The sequence below is a fragment of the Musa acuminata genome, chromosome BXJ1-4, assembly GCF_036884655.1.
Source record: "Musa acuminata AAA Group cultivar baxijiao chromosome BXJ1-4, Cavendish_Baxijiao_AAA, whole genome shotgun sequence".
NCBI classification, from domain to species: Eukaryota; Viridiplantae; Streptophyta; class Magnoliopsida; order Zingiberales; family Musaceae; genus Musa; species Musa acuminata.
In genome coordinates, this window is record NC_088330.1 from 25,496,740 (window position 1) to 25,514,608 (window position 17,869).

At 34.2% G+C, this 17,869-nt stretch overlaps 1 protein-coding gene across 2 annotated transcripts; it reads left to right on the forward strand.

Moving 5' to 3' along the window:
• The first annotated feature begins 2,162 nt into the window (after positions 1-2,162).
• LOC135651121 (leucine aminopeptidase-like) lies at positions 2,163-9,486 on the forward strand. Of its 2 annotated transcripts, none has more exons than XM_065170943.1 (4): positions 2,163-3,278; positions 3,730-3,963; positions 4,068-4,394; positions 8,928-9,486. In XM_065170943.1, the coding sequence occupies exons 1-4, from the start codon at positions 2,289-2,291 to the stop codon at positions 9,219-9,221; spliced, it is 1,845 nt and encodes a 614-aa protein (XP_065027015.1). In that variant the 5' UTR covers positions 2,163-2,288; the 3' UTR covers positions 9,222-9,486. The 2 variants fall into 2 exon arrangements, with proteins under 2 accessions (XP_065027015.1, XP_065027022.1); XM_065170950.1 differs by having other exon boundaries at positions 3,775-3,963.
• The last annotated feature ends 8,383 nt before the right edge of the window (positions 9,487-17,869 follow it).

Genomic DNA, 17,869 nt, shown 5'->3' on the forward strand with positions numbered 1-17,869 from the left:
TTCGATCTAGATAATTATTACTAAGCATAAATCATGTTGTCCGGCATATCATTGGTCCATCAACGCTTCGTCCGATTCTTCGACGCATCGTCCTCTCTTGCGGCCTATTGCCTAATCGACCAGTTGACCTCCGCAACTCCGATATCCTTGGTGCAATATCCACTCTTCTTGGCCCAATGCCCGAATCCATGGCCCGAAGCCTTCTGTCGATACGTCAACCGTTCCTCCGGCTCGACGTCCAATCTTCTGACACATTTTCCTCTGGCCCAATATGATTCTTCCTGATTTAATTGTCTCTCCTTGATCGAAGCATCTTGCGTCACTCAAAACGCAGATTAAATCATAAACACTTATCAATTAGATTCATCATCAAAATATGAGATTCAACACTATTTATATTTTGCCTTGCTATTACTAACTATCCTTACTTGTATTCTAAGTTAAACATATTTTTGATATATATTTTTTGATCATTGTTTAAATTAAAATTTTATTTTGAAAGCACTAATTCCCTCTCTCCCAACCCTCTTAGCGCTTTTACAATCCTTACAAATATAACTATTAAAAAAAATTGTGACCCAATGTTGATTAATTTGAATATCAATCAACCATAGCTATCAATTTTATTTTAGGGTCTCAGATTTCATAAATGATTTGTTTGAGAGTTTAAGCCATTTTGAATGAAATTAATTTTTTGTACATTTGAACATAAAGTGTAATAAATCCTTCTTTTTTTCCCTATAGCCTTAAATTAGATTTATATATATTTGGAAAGCCTTATAATATTTATTTCCATCCATTATGGAAGAATGATAAACAAAAAAATTAAACATTACCTAGTCATAATGTTTTTAGATGAACTTATAATATTTTAGTTAATCGAACCAAAATACTATAACTCTATCAACAAAATATTGTTACTAAATTTCAATCAGTTTAAATCATAATTATTATTTTGATTATAAATTTTAAGGTCTTATAAAATGATTTACATGAGAGTTTTAAATAATTCTAGATAATAATCAAGAAGATCTTGATATGTTGGACCAATTTGGATGAAAAATCGATTTAAATCCAACTAGATATCAGTGAATTTTTTCTATAGAATAATATTGAACACTTTTTCAGAAAAAAATTAATCTTTTTGGATTTTTCCTAAAAATACTCCTTTTTCAGATTTTTCCTAGCAATGTCTTAAATTTTACGTAATTCATTTTTTTCTCACTTTTCGTTTTTCTAACCCCAGTTATGGTGTTTTTTTATTGGCTTATTGTATTTTCATAAATCATAGTAACTTAGCAGAAAATGACTGTAAATTCCTATGAATCTCAAGTATTTTTAAATTTTTTCATGAGAATACATAAGTAAAATTTATAAATATATTTTTTAATATTTTTAAAATATATTTTCCTCTGTTATAGTGTTTTGTAATAAAGTTATGATATTTTTTAAAATGTATCAAAAACATTGTAATCATGTCAAAAATACTGTGACTAATATAAAAGTCAAATTATTTGAGTATTTATTTTATGGACAATAATTTTTAAAATAAATATTTTTAAATATTTAAATAATTCCACTTTTATGTGAGTTATAATGTTTTTGACATATTTTCAAAAATAGTAACTCTATTATAAAAAACTGTAGTACTACAGAACAATGAACTGAAAAGTATTAAAAAATATTTATGAACTTTGTTTATGTATCCTTATAAAAAATATCATAAAAATACTTATGATTCCTATGAAATCAACTTAAGAAAATAACTTAGTTATATCGTTTTTCAACAATATCAAAAAAATAAACATGGTACTTAAACTGAGACTAGAAAAAGAAAGAAACAGATAATAAAAAGTAGGTTGGTGACTGATTGTCAAATCAACAATATACCGGAGATTAGAAAAAAAAATACACTATTCGAAAAATATGAAAAAGGAATATCTTTTGAAAAAAAATCTAAAAGCAAAATGCTAAGAATATTTTGATTCTTTTGGAAGATAGAAAGACGTTCTTCGAGAGCGATGCTCTTTCTTACCCGTCTACGCAATGATACGCCACCTGAACCGTTACTCGAGGGCAGAGACAAAGCTCGTGTCGCTCCGGTTCGCGGGCCCACGTCGGTTCGGTCATAAGGTACATCCAGTGGCCGTAGACGGGTAGCAATTAGCAAAAGTATTTTTCCTTTGGTCTCCTGCCCCATTCATCTTCCACTTACTTTCCTGTCTAGCCTCGATCAGCATCCGGCGGCGGCGGCGGCAGCGGCAGCGGCAGCAAGAGCACGATCGAAAATGGCACGATTAGATCCGCACTCGTATACGGAATCCTCTCAGCCGCTGGCGAAACATGTGGCACTGACCCTCTACTTCGACTTCGCGGCCCGCACCATTCATGGCTCTGCTCTGCTCACGCTCCCGGCGGCCCACACCGGCCCCCTCCTCCTCGATACCCGCTCCCTCGTCATCCACTCCGTCCTCGACCCTCACACCAACGCCCCCATCCCCTTCTCTTTCCCTTCTGATCCGACACCAGACCCAGTCCTCGGCCAGCCGCTGTCCCTCTCTCTCTCCGCCCAGTCCGCCGCCCTCGTCGTCTTCTCCACCTCCCCCTCCTCGTCCGCCCTCCAGTGGCTATCCCCTGCCCAAACCGCCTCCAAAGCTCACCCTTTTGTCTACACCCAGTGCCAGTCCATCCACGCCCGTTCCCTCTTCCCCTGCCAGGACACCCCCGCCGCACGCCTCGTCTTCTCCGCACGCCTCAACCTTCCTCACCCTCTCACCGCCGTCATGGCCGCCGCCCGCGCTGCCGCCCCCCGTGATCCCGTCCCCGGTGAGGCTGGCTCCGCCTGCCCCGATGCCCTGTGGTGCGCCCCCGGCCGTTCCGTAGAGGAGTTCATCATGGATCGCCCCATCCCGGCCTACCTCTTCGCCTTTGCCGCTGGGGACATTGCGGCCCGCGACGTTGGCCTCCGCACCCGTGTCCACGCCGAGGGCGGGGCAGCGCTGCTCGACGCTGCTGCCAGAGAGTTCGCAGGCGCCGAGGAGATGATTCGTGCCGGGGAGGCACTTTTTGGGCCATATGAGTGGGGCCGCTTTGATCTTCTCGTGCTTCCTCCAAGCTTCCCGTACGGCGGCATGGAGAATCCCATGATGGTCTTCCTCACGCCCACCGTCATCAAGGGGGACGCCTCCGGGGCCCAGGTGGTTGCCCACGAGCTCGCCCATAGCTGGACTGGCAACCTCATCACCAACAAGACCAACGAGCACTTCTGGCTCAACGAGGTTAACTAACAACATGTCTCTCTCCAAGTTTTGATTCTATGTTTCTGATTCTTCGATCGATTCATGTATTGACTCATCAATGATAGAATTTTGTTACGTGTTTTCAATATTTCTACTGATTATTCAATTTATTATGTACTTACTCATCAAAGATTGAATTTTTGTATGTTTGCAATTTATTTTTCAACTGATTCTTTAATTGAATGTCGTGTTAAAGACAAAGCATTGTCTTTCTGTTTGTTTTCAATTCTTCAGATTTTTTTCATTGTCTCATTAGTTGACACATCAGAGATTGGAACTTTTACTATTTCCAATATTTCCCTTCCATCGGTTCATGTCTTAACGCATTAAACATCGATTTTTATGAACGTTTCCAACTTTTTCTCCTGATTCTGCCCTTGATTCACATATGGACACATCAAATACTATACCTCTTTTAATGTTCTCATAGGGATTTACGACATATGCTGAGAGGAGGATCGTGGAAGTGGTGCAGGGAGAGGAGACGGCGGCTCTGAACATGGGAATTGGATGGAGGGGACTAAATGATGAGATGGAGAGGTTTAAAGACAATATGGAGTTCACAAAGCTGAAGCCTAACCTGGAAGGGATTGACCCTGATGAAATATACTCCCAAGTGCCATATGAGAAAGGTTTCCAGTTCCTCTGGCGAATCGAACGACAGGTTAAAGTCTAAATGTTATACTTGATCTAGATTTCGGGCTCAGTAACCTGCACAGATCTCCTAATATCCAAACCTTTACTTCTGGTCGACCTTGACTTTTATAGGTTGGGCGTCCTACATTTGATGAATTTCTGAAGAAATATATAGCTAAATTTAAGTTCCAATCCATCGATACAGAGACATTTCTTGAATTTCTGAAGGCAAATTTACCTGGGATAGAAAATCAGATCGATCTTAAACAGTGGGTGGAGGGTACAGGGATCCCCCCAGATGCTATGGAGCCACTGTCTTCAATATACTCGAAAATTGTGTCACTGTCCAATGAATTTAAACTTGGAAAGATTCCAAAAGAGCAGGAGGTGGCAAACTGGAGTGGGCAGGAGTGGGAACTTTATATTGAGAATCTGCCCAAATCTGTTGAACCATCTCAGGTATCATTGTTAAGTGTATTGTCCTTTCTTGAGTTACTTTTCATTTGAGTGAGCAAATAACAGCAGTAAGCACCACCAAGATGTACTGTGGTGGAGCAGAGCAACCTGCTTCAACATCTCTATTAAGTTTGTTCTCTATAAATGCATCGATATAAATGTTTGATACTTCAGTATCCTTCTGAATCTAATACATACACTAATCATCTAGCTATCATTCTTATAGCTGCAGGAGAATTATTAGTGCAATACGTCACATCTGATATTGCAATGACCTATTTCACCTGCTAAACAACCTATTCTGATTTGTGCTCTGTAAGTTTCTTTGTTGAAGTCATTTAGAAGTTCTGAGTTGTTGAGTCCCGTTCATCTACCGAGAGATCAATGCTAAGGAACCAAGGTACTTGAAAGAAAAGGCCCGTTGGATGGCCTAGTTACTCTACTCACTAGAGCTCTTAGGTTTCTGCTTATTTACATTCATCAGCACCTTTTTCTTCATCATTTCTCTGCAATGTTGAAAGGTGCACTCTAAATGGCTGCATGTTCAGAGACAGTTGTTTAAGCTCCTACTTGTGCTATCTATTTTACTTGGACTTTTGGCTCTGCAAATATTTTAATTTATCTCATTGCCTTTTTCACAGACTTTGACTTGTTCATGTCTCAACAGTGCCTATCCTATTTGCAGCCACTATCACGATAGATTCAACAATAGAACCGTTATATATGTGCACATGATCCATGGTTTAAAATTTTGGTGTTGGACCCTTTGTGTCAGCATACCAACCCAATCAACATCAAGAAGTGGGGAGGACGAGAATAAAAAGGCGGAGAGGAGGAGGATTAGCGATCTTAGGTAGGGTGGGTTGAATGGCCGTTGATGGGCTATTACAAACTTGGGCACAAAGTTTAGGGTTGTGATGTTTGAGGCTGTTGATTTAGTGACTGAGAAAGAGGGTTTGTTGGGATGGGTTTAAAACTTATTAATGAGGGGCTTTTATACAAAAAACCCTGCACTGGACCTGAACCGCTCAAAATGTTCTGGTTGTGACTTGGTTTTTTGTCGAAGCTGGATTTACCACCCACTTCGTACCAATCTCTCCATCTTTTACTTGCAGATTTATTGTAAGGAATGCCATTTATTCATATTCATGTTTACTTTTTAAATAAAATGATGAATATGTCATTATCCATAATTTAGTAGAAAACTTTGAGGAGTTTCGGGAGTGCAGCAATTTAATGTATTTGTAGTAGCACAAAGATCGAACCCATTAAAAATTAAACTTGGGAAAATAAATATAATATTTGTTAAAGATTCCTTTTGTACTTCATTAACTATCTAAGAAAATGGCTCAGTGTATAAGGATCTTATCAATGCAAGATTTGGAGAAGATGGTTTCAAAAGATATTTAACTTCATTAGAAATTGAAATATTAAATATGAAAATGTAAAATACATATAACGTAGAAAACTCAAGATAATGGAGAATAGTTGATAAAAATATACAATGATATGATTATTATGGGATATAAATAGTAATTATAATTTTCATATAAAAAGATTCATATCTTATATCTCTATAGCTTTAAAGATTGCAGTGGGTTATGATGTAGGCATGGATTGCATTACCGATGCGTATCGCCCGGTATAGACGGTACATACTGATCCGAGAGGTTTTCAGTATGCAGACCACCCTCTACCGGGTGGTACCAGTTTTTTGACCTCGTATTAGGTGATATAGGTTCTGTATCGGGTGGTAATAGTTGAAATCCGATTGCTACCAACCTGTACTAGTGGGTAGCGATCGAAATTCGATCGCTATCGACCTATACTGATTGGTAACGGTCGGATTTCGATTGTTACTGATCAAGGGCTGAGATTGCCCTATTTTAAATGGTCAATTTGACTGTTTGAGGCAACCTAAAAGGTTTTTAAACTCTTTCCTCCCCCTCTTTTAACTCATTGATCAAATATCTTGTATCTAGACACACTCATCTAGTGTAATGCATTGTGCTTTGTCGTGTGTGTGTGTTGGCACACATGGATGTTTGCGTAGTGTTTGAAATTATTTGCAAGCAGTCTTTTGCAGGGGTATATTCTGTTCAGTTAGGTTGTTTGGAACCAGGATTTTGAACCAAACTGCTCTTCAGTTTTTAAGAAATCTAACCTAAAACCAAACTGAATAAGGCCATTGAACTGGACTGGGTTCTTGGTTTGGGTCAGTCCAGTTTCTTGAATTCAGTATTAGAATAAAGGGAAAAAAAATGAAAGCTCGGCTGTTACCTTATAACCGAATGAGGCCACTGAACTGATCCAGGTTTCTTGGTTTGGGTCAGTTGAGTTTCTCAAATTCAGTATTAGTAGGGAAAACACAAGAGCTTGGCTGTCAGTTCTCTCTCTGCTGGATGGGGAACAGTCCAAAGATATGATGCAATCCGGCAATAGATGTAAAACTTAGCTCCATAGTTGGTCAATGTATGGGTGCGATCATGCACTTTCAAAACTATCTATCACATTGGAAAGGCTGTTTATGATCTCTGAATGGTCTTGAAATATTTAACAGACATGGATACTGTTACTGACACGAACCCTTTGCTGGTTCCAGACTGCCAATTGTTTGCGTTTGAATCTTTTTCTCTCCTAATTCATTGATTCTCAATTTTTATGCTGAAATTCTGAAATTTAGGGGTCATTTGCTTGATTCAGCTTGAAGATCTTTTTTTTTTCCTTAAATTACATTTCTTTTTATCATCTACTTCTTTTTATATAAAAATGCAAAAGTTTGACTCTTTGAGATATTATACTAAAATAATTCAGACCTCTGCAAAGGTTGAATGCTGAGACAGAATCTCCATTTTTTTGTTTACATCTACTTCTTTTTATATAAAAACACAAAAGTTTGACTCTTTGAGATTTTATACTAAAATAATTCAGATGTCTGCAAAGTTTGAATGCTGAGACAGAATCTTCATTCTCCATAGTGTCAGCTTTTAGCCACTAAAAGTATATTTTTAATACCTATGGTAAACCATATGATAATTTATCTGTAAGAAAATTATAAAATGCATAAAGTTAGGTCATACACCACAAATACTCAATTGAAAAAAAAATCCTTTCATGCTATACAAGTTTTACATTTATAGTGGCTAGTATCACAATACTGTAATTCTGAAGAACCATGTAAAATATTTCTTCCACGATATTTGATCTTGATATACTTGTGCTGTTTTTAACCAAACTAGCTATAGTTGCCAAATTTAGTTTTAGTATTAGCCATTATGATCAAGGATTGCAGTTTCGGGAAATGGACCTGTGTCGGTCCACCAGTATGCGACAGGGTATGTTTCGACATACTTTGTGTGAGGACACTAGAACTTCTGTGGTACCATTGGGGAGCGAGTGGGGAACAGGAAGAAGGAAGAAGAGGAGGAAGTCGGGTGCCTATGTGTGAAGACGTTCTTGTGAGCATGAGGAGTTGTCCCAAAACTTAGTTAAAAGAAACATACATATATAGAACATGATCGGACTGCCTGGTTTTGGCTGGTTCGTGTACAGGTTGGTGGTTCGATCAGTAAATACCATCCAAACCATACTGAACTGCTAGGTTCAGCAAACCTTGATCATGATGATAATAGGATGCCAAGTAGGTGGGGGACTAGTTTTGAGTGTTGCGATCATAGTCATATATTCTTATTGTGTGACAACCGTTGATTTGACAAACTGAGGTCAATCAGCAACATCATATTATGGCCCATGAAATTTGTGCTGGTAGGAAAATTGTGACCACGAGCAATTCCTGACTTGGTGTCAGATAATTTCTCTGTCACCATCAAGATCATTAACTGCCTTCCCCTGCTCTGATCATTGTTATATATATATGTGTGTGGATGTGTGTGTGTGTGCGCGTGTACAGACACAAATGTTTTGTATGTGCATGTTGGGAACATGTGACTCCCAACAGCTTACACCAAATGATTTATTTAAGATGAGTGTCATCGTCATGTTTTGATTCCCAACTAATGCCCAAATGATTTGTTTACTGCTTCAGAAGCTTTTGTACATGCTGATAGCTTTTCTGGCTTGCAACGAACATATCTTGTATTTGTATTGGCTAATAAGTCATTTACTAATCTCGTTTTTGCAACAATTGCTTTTCCTGATGAGCTAATTGGTTATTATCAACTTCCATGCCATCATTGTTTAATAATTCCTTGGATCCCGTCAATCTTTGGGGAGAGTTAATGTTTGCAATCTTATCTTTTGCAAGCAAAATTAATGTTTTTGTGATCTGAACCTTCATCACCCTAGATAGTAAAAACACAATATCGTCGTGACATCTAAGGTTCATACTTAGGATCTTCCCTTTTCTATGTTCTTTGAATCTGTTTTGGATCTTTAGGTAACTCACGTATCGTCATATTGATATATCTTTAATTTTTCTTTTTAGTGGCAAAAGAATCATGGGTTTTATATGTGAAATAAAGAAATGAAATTCTGATCTAGTTGTTATAAGAAATTCCTGCCCCTTCATTGCTCCAGATTGCTGCTTTGGATGCACATTACCGGCTGTCGGAATCCAGGGACTATGAGGTTAAAGTTGCATTCCTTCAATTGGCTATCTCATCTGGGTGCAAGGAGTACTTTGCAGAGGTTGAGAGGACATTAAAGCAAGTGGGAAGGATGAAGTATCTGCGTCCTCTGTACACTGCACTAGTGCAAGGCAGTGCAGAGGAAGCGAAGATGTCAGCCAGAAGAATTTTTGCCGAGGCTCGTGACACTTATCATCCCATTGCTCAAGGTGTCGTGGAGTCCATCCTGGCTAAGCACAGCTAACAAGAATTTGAAATGGTCTTGTTGGGAGGCCCAATCATTTTAGTGAATACTGCTTCCCTACGGTTGCGCAAAACACTACTACCGTGAAATGCCCTGTTAATCCTCAACCATGTATTTGCTTTTGTTGAAGCTCCATGGTTCTTTCTTCTTAAGCAATGAGACACTTGTGAGGTGGGGATGATCTTTGAACTTGAAATACTGGCTTGAGCCAAACTTATGGATCTCTGACAACTATTAGATCATTTAGCTCATCTTTACTCGTCAACCTGCTGCAAGTATGGTTTTGTGGTGATCGTGGTGCTTAAATGCTATTAGTTGGATCTTTCTGCTCGACACAAACTAGGTCATTAACTTGATGGCATTATGATCTTAGGTGAGAGATCTCCTTTAAAAACACTGTAATCCTAGATGATGATACTCGCCACAACTGCAAATACGAGGGACACTATTTAGTATATTATTATTTATGCAAATTATATTTCAAAACAGAAATTGTCTCCATAGTATATAAAAAAAATATAATTGAAATATAGTTCTAATATGCCTCCTTGTTATAATTTTAATGTTATAAAATTATTTTTTAATCTTATACAGTGATTTTTATATTTTATTTTTGTAAGTATAGAAATCATAATATAATTTTTAAAAATATAGAGATGAAAATTTTAAAAATAATTAATTACATAATGATTTGAGTACCGAACCATTACGCTTGGCAGACTCGTTTCCTTTTTCCGAATTCCTTTGTCTATAGCCCAATCCCAAGATCGATCTTCTCTGCTCTCCTTTCCTCCTTTCTCTCTCAATCGAAGGGTCGGACGAGAGTCTCTCCCTCTCGTTCATGGCAGCGACGAGCCATGCTAGCCTTCTACTGCAAAAGTAGCTCCGGGGTATGGATTCGATCTTTCTGCTGTTGCTATTTTCATGTGTAGTATTTCTTGCCCGATTCCCCAAGGCTTATGGTTTGTTGGCTTTCTCTTGGATCAGATCTCATGAAGAACCCGGTGGACGGGTTCTGTGCATGTCTGGTCAATGACAGCAACGTCTTCGAGTTGAACGTCACGATTATTGTGTTAGCATAAAATTTGTAATCATGCTATCTGTAATGCGAAAAAACTTTTATGCCAAGATTAAAATCAAATAAATTAGATCTAATAATATTATGATGCGTACCTTTCTTGTTGTTCAGAAGAAGGAGAACTAGATTCTTCTCCTCTCTTCCTACGGATCTAAAATATCAATCTGCAATGATCTACAAGGAAAACTAGATCTTTCTCCTCTAAGCAAAGGGTCTAGGATAAGTTATTAGGAGAGTTCCTCCCATCAAGATTATCTCCTAAGAAATCCTAATTTAACATAAACTTCTTTTCTATTAGCCAATAACCATAATCAGAATCCAATCATATCTATAATATATCTTACCTAATTAAATAAGGCCACATAATCTAACATTCTCCCACTTGGCCCAATAATTGATAAAATAAAAAAGACTTAAAATAAAAAATAAATAAATAAAATTTATTTAAAATAATTTGACTCAATTGGATTTTGAAATTTTTGGAAAAACTATATACACGCTCGTGAATTTTAGAAAATAGGCCAATAAGTCCAATAATAATAATAATACTACATTAAGTCTGACTAACAATATGAGTCATAGCGGTTATATGCCATCAGTGTTATATTTCCTTCTATGTACCACAATACTGTTAACCTTTCCTAATGCAGTCCAAAATGACCTCTATAATTTATCTTGTCAAGACATTTCTGGCACCACATTCAACCATAATATGTACATACATAATTATGAACAGGATAGCAGAAACAAATAACTTTAAGTACGTAAGTAAGAATGTCAATTATAGTATCCACTCAAACATGCATCACCATATCCTTTATGGATTGCTCACAAACCCAATCATAAGAACATGTTCTTTTAAAATACTTTAGACTGTAAGTCTTAAGTGAATAGATCAGCAATCAATACAGTGGAACTCAAGTAATTAATTGATATTAGATGTTTCTAGAATCATCTTCTCTAACCATCAAGTACTTTATACCATAATGCATATAGATGCAATAGTACTTGTCATTCTTAGAGAAGAAAACTATTGCAATGTTATAAAATATCTTCAATGACTTGGTAATTGAGTCTGACTACACCAAGTTCTAAGATAAAAATTTTGCAGTAAAAAATTTGATTAATGGCCTCAAAGCATGCCACAAAATCAACTTCTAATAATAATAATAATTATAAATTACTTCTCTAATTGATATATATATTAACCATAAGGTGGACTTCCTATTATTGAGGCAATTTATACAATCAGTATCTGAAAAATATCATTATTTCAAGTTGATATAATTATATATATATGAGCATATAATCCTTTGTCCTTTCCAGATATCTTATTACTTTATCTGTAGTCCTTTAGTGTTTTTACTTCTGGGTAACTCCAATATATATCCAATATTTTAACTGTAAAAACTAACATCTTTTCTAACACAGGTTTGAGCATAGACTTCCAACTGCGCATATACAAAGAATATCTTCTTTATCTGATTCTTTTCAAGTCATTTTAAAGCATTTACTATTGATTAAAACTTTACTTTTATGATTGACTAAACAAAGCTGTATATCAAAATCTTTTCAAGGCTCGGTTGATATATCCTTTCTAAGATAATCTTCATAATCATTGAGGTCTATCCTTGAATTACTCAATGTTAATAATATAAGATGTCTTAATATCAATCATCTTAAAATTTTTAGTGACAAATTTCATGATTTAGTATAATAAATCAATATCATTATTGGTAAGGTAAAATATTATCCATATATAAGACTAATATAATAAACTTGCTTCCACTGATATAAATACTGATTAGTAGTATTTACCTTAAATCTGAAATAATAATATCAAGAACCTTTATATATCATTATCTTGAAGCTTGTTTAAGGTCATAAATGAATTCTTGAATTTGCATACCAATCTTTATGTTTCTATCATTTTCTTTATAAATCATTTAAAATAACCTATATAAAGCTAATTTTTTAAAAAATATTTTCATATCATTATGATATAACTCAAACTCATAATGAATCACTAATGTCATGATGATTCTTAATGAGTTCATTAAAAATCTCGTTATGATCGATACATTCTTTATGAGTAAAACTTTTAACTAGAAGTCTGACCATTATATCGTTCGACATTATCCTTTGAATCACATTTATATAATAGACTCTTTTACTATTATTGAACAATTCGATAAATTTATCAAACATCATTCTGGTTATTAATTTTTACTATTTTTTTATTATATCATATTATTTTTCAGAATCATTACTTTTCATGACCCGTGACAACAATAAGGGATTCATTCTGATTCCTATATCATAATATAATTCTTGTAGATATGTAATATAATAACCATAAATGACATGATTCCTTCCCCTTTGAGATATTCTCAAAGTTATCAATTATGGTTGTTCTACAAGACCATTAATAATGATATCAATATAATGTGGGAGTTTAGTAATGTTATTTTGTTATTTATTTTTATCAAATCATTTAATGATTTGAGTAACAACAATCTCTCGAATAATAAAGGAGTATTAACTTGTATCTCCTCTATATCAATATTAAATTTCGAGATTTTCACTTCCACTAATTTGTTATTTTATAGGAATCTTACATTACTATATTTAATTATCCTCATACAATGATTAGAGCAATAAAATATATACCCCTTTAAACTTTTCTGAATAAATAATAAAATATTTAGAAATAATTATTAAATCTAATTTTCTTTTATGTGATTTGAAGATCCTTATCTCCATAGGACAATTTTAAATATGTAAATATCTTAACTTAGGTTTTCTATCCTTTCATAACTTAAAGAAGTCATGTAATTTACTTGCTAGGAACACTATTCAAGATATACATAGTTATCCTTGGAGCTTCTTCTCACATTAATTTGGGTACAAAAGAATAATTTATCATTACTCTTAACCATATCCATAAGGTATGATGATATCTTTCAGCAATCATATTCTGCTGTAACACATCTGGTAAATCATATACCTTATTTTTCTAAGAATCTAGCAAAAGAATTATAATTGGGTTCATCATAAATACCATAAAATTTATTACCCTTGTCAGATATGATAATCTTGACTTTTCTATCTAATTGTCTATCAACTTTATTTATATACACTTCAAGAGTGTAAATGGTCATAGACTTTACATGAATTAGATATATATATAATCATATCTCAACAGATTATTTATATGGTGATAAAATGTTTCTCTTTAATGAGACAAAAGTATAGAGTGATAAATATAACCTCAAGAGTTTATAAAACTACATTTCATTTCAATATTTAATTGTAAGATCATTGTAAACTTATGATTCATATTAATTCTGTATAGACTATTATACAGAATTCAAAAGTTAATTTTATTGAATCACAGTAAGTTTATAACCACCAAAAGAGAAATAATATTTTAATAATTCTAGGTAAAAAACTCAAATTTCCAGAATTATAAGAAGCATGAATCCTCAAGATTTATCAAATTGAATCATCTTTAGATATAATCGATAAATACAAACTAATATCGCTTTCACTTTAAGATGATTCCCTATAATGATAAATATCTCATTCTCTTTTGGTTTTTTCCCTTTTCATTTTTCTTTTTATTTTAATGAATATCTATTATTGGTAATATATGATGAAGCATTAAATTAATCCATCAATAATATCTGTAATATTTGATTTGAACCATATAAAGGTTATATTTATACCTTTTTTATTTCAAATCAAATCTTATAGTATATTTCTTCTTCAAAGGTTATATTTATAACTTTATTTGCTATAAAAGTAATACTTTATTGTGAAGATATTCTTTTATGAGTTTATATAGTAATTATAGACTCAGGTGGATTTACGCTCCATCCTTATTTTAGTGTTACCTACTCCTTGAGTAATACTCAAAATATTATGAGTCTTGAGCTTACAATTTTATCATTTATTTTGAGGATATAATCTTAAATTCCTCAAAAACTATCATAGTAAAGTGTCAACTAATGACTTATTAGAAAATTTAAATTGATCCTTAGATATTGTCATGCACTAGTTGTAAACTGTACTGAAGTCTAAGTATTATAAAATTGAGTCTTTCATACATTTCTTGATCAGTCACCTCAATTATTTATTTCACAGAACTTTTAGTAATTAAGATTATATTCTGTTTAATTAATCTGATCAAGGTCTCACTCACTCAATACAGCTTGTATATGCTCAAGCCATTTATTTCAGAAAATATAAGGATATTTATAGAAATACAATAAAGGAAGTACCACTATAAAAATATAACATTAATGCTTTGAGTTTCCAAAATATGATGAACTATTGATATTATCTATATTTCACCTTTGGGTGAAATATTAATATATCTAGTGTTCACTCAAAATCACTTATGGAGGATCGATACCATCCTTGTGGAATAGTGTTGTTACATTTGGGTATACAACCCTACACTACAAGAATATCCAAAACAGTATCATCCTACCATATCACATAATTATTTAAAATAGATTCTCCTTTAAGATTATCTAAATCTCATAATTATATGTGTCATCGTGAATATTATTTTATTTAATGTCATTTAAGATGAATTCCATAATGTATTTTATAGATTATTAGTCCAGGTCACTTTGGTGACTACATGACCAATATAAAAAGATAAAATACAATCTAAAATATCCTATAAATGACATGAACTTTATTGTAATTTATATCTCATAAACCTATAATCCCAAGCTACTTTGGTAGCTACTAGTCAGATAAAACTTATGAATATAAATTACAAATAATATTCACTAAATTTTTTTATCCTGATTCATACTGCCATTGTGAATATTATTTTTATTTAATATCATTTAGGACTAATTTCATAATATATTTTATAAATTATCGGTCTAGGTCACTTTGGTGGCTGTAGGACTAATATAAAAATATAAAATACAATCTAAAATGTCCTATAAATGATAAGACCTTTATTGTAATTCATATCATAATCGAATAAGGCAATCGTCGCCTTCCGCGGTCACCGTATTCACAAGCGTTGTAGGATGCTCGTGGTGCCCACCACCGCTCGCAAGCAGATCGCTATCCGCACACGATAGTGATGCACGGTTGCGGGGTGATACACGACCCTTCGTCGACAACGATCAACAGAGATGATCGTCTCAATAACATCGATGGTAGTAAATAGTAAATTCATCGATCAAACATAAAATTATACATTGCTCATAATCAGTAATAGTGCAAATCATATAGAAAAAATAGATCAATAATATCCAACGAATCATTCGGGCATCGTAAACAAAAATAATAGATCTAATATATTTGATATCAAGAACCTGACTCTGATACCAATTGTTAGCATAAAATCTGTAATCATGTTATCTGTAATGTGAAGAAACTTTTATACCAATATTGAAATCAAATAAATTGGATCTAACAATATTACGATGCATACCTTTCTTGTTGTTCAGAAGAATAAACCTTATATAATCTACAAATGCTTCATCTTCGGATCTGAAATATCAATCTGCAAGGAGAACTAGATCCTTCTCCTCTCTTTCTATCTTTTCATAGGATCATCTAGATTAATGGATTAGGGGAGAGGGAGATTGTGAGAAAAAAACTTTAATCTCTCATTTGCTGAGATGCTACTCAGATGCACATTTAGCCCCTAGAGGACTTTTTTTTTATTGGCCAATAATCATATTCAGAATCCAATCATATCTATAATATATCTTACTGAATTAAATAGGACTACATAATCTAACATATTCGGCCACCGGATACGCTTTAGTGAGTCGTGAATTGATTTTTAGTGACCACATAATCTAACATATCCCGTTTGGAGTGGCGATGGGTTAATTTGTGATTTATCATCTCGATGATTGGAGTAGGGATTTCTTTCTTAAAGCTACGTTTTTTTGTTTAATATTGAGGCTTAAATGGGCTAATCTTGTATAGAGAGGGTTTATCCTTTTGTGCTATTATGCTAAGCTGATTTATATCAAATAATTCATTTGCTGACAGGTTCATGGCTGTCGCAAATCGGACTTTTTCCTTCATACGATTCTGCTGTTTTAGATTTGTGATTCTGTTCACAAGCATGGCATAGGAAAATTTCCATCTCTTGGGACTTGAGCTTCTATGATAATCCAAAGGAAGTGTAACCGACAGTTTCCTAGATGATTTCTTGGTTTTTTCGTTTCAGTTTCTTTTTTAATCGTATGGTTTTGTTCTTGTTTCCAAGTTCTTTAATTATTTTTTCTGAATTTGGTACGCTCTCATGCGATCATTCTTCTGTCACTAATATGTTCCACATGATTGGTAATAATTGATTGCAGAACCTTACAAGATCCTGCGATGATTATTGAAAATGCTCTGTGATACATGCAAGCATTTTTTTATTGCGCTTAGTGCTATATAACCTGTTTTGCTGTTCTGAGAGGGAGGGCATCTCAGATTTTGTTCTGCAACTCCTACCATATCATCTGGTCCATTAAACTATAAATGAAATGTGGACATGTATTAAAGTTCAGACTTGTAAAGCTTTATTCATAAACTTTCTTTGCGTAAATTTCATTGCAGTGATGGTGGCTATTTTAATGCAATTATGAGCTTTCCCTCCAACTATCCGAACAGCATTCCTACACTTTGATTTACATCAGAGATGTAGCATCCAAATGGTAAGATACTAATTTATGTTTAATAAAATTCTAGCATTTTTTTTAACAGCAAAATTGAAGAACATTGTATCGTTAACATGAAAAACAGTTTATCCTGATGGGCGTGTTTGCATATCTATTCTTCATCCGCCTGGCGATGACCCAGATGGTTACGAGGTTGCAAGTGAGCGCTGGACACCTGTGTACACGGGACTATATTTTGTGATTCAGATTCAGAACTGTGTTTTCTGGTACTTTTGCTAAGTTGTTGGTCTGTGTGTTTATTTTTTATTTATAATTGAGGAGAACTTACTATTTGTTACACTTCAGATTGTGGTGTTTACCAAACAGATTATCCTGGGTAGATATAATTGTTGTGCCTCGAAAATCTTATCACTTATGCCTATTCCTTTCAAATATACACACAATGTGGAAAGAAAATTAGAAAACATAATTTGTCACTTAAGAATCCTTACCATAGATCTAATGAAGGATTGAAATACCGTACCATATCGATATTTCGAGGTTGACTCGATACGGTACGGTACCGTGAACCGAGTAGTACGCTAGGGCATACCGAGCGATATACCTAATTTAGGTATAAAACCTTCCAAAAATACCTGAAAATAAAAAAAAAAGTTAGGATAAGGTTTTTAAGTTAGAAATAAATATAGTAATAACATAAGTTTAACAAAATTAATATAAATTATGTAAGAATAGTATCATATTTCTTTTTCGGACTTTGAGGAATAGTCTTGTGCAAGGTTCGTATTTCAGTTTATTACGGATGGATTGCCCGTATGTAAATATTGAAATATCTACAGAAAAATCATTTGAATTGTTAGACTATTTTGTTATAATATAAACTCTAAAATTTAAATAAATTAAATAATCAC

Excerpts from the sequence above, each read along its gene's own strand:
- LOC135651121 (XM_065170943.1), top strand. The coding sequence starts at position 2,289 with ATGGCACGATTAGATCCGCACTCGTATACGGAATCCTCTCAGCCGCTG. Across the intron at positions 3,279-3,729 it reads AGCACTTCTGGCTCAACGAG|GGATTTACGACATATGCTGA; the intron begins GTTAACTAACAA and ends ATGTTCTCATAG. Across the intron at positions 4,395-8,927 it reads AATCTGTTGAACCATCTCAG|ATTGCTGCTTTGGATGCACA; the intron begins GTATCATTGTTA and ends TCATTGCTCCAG.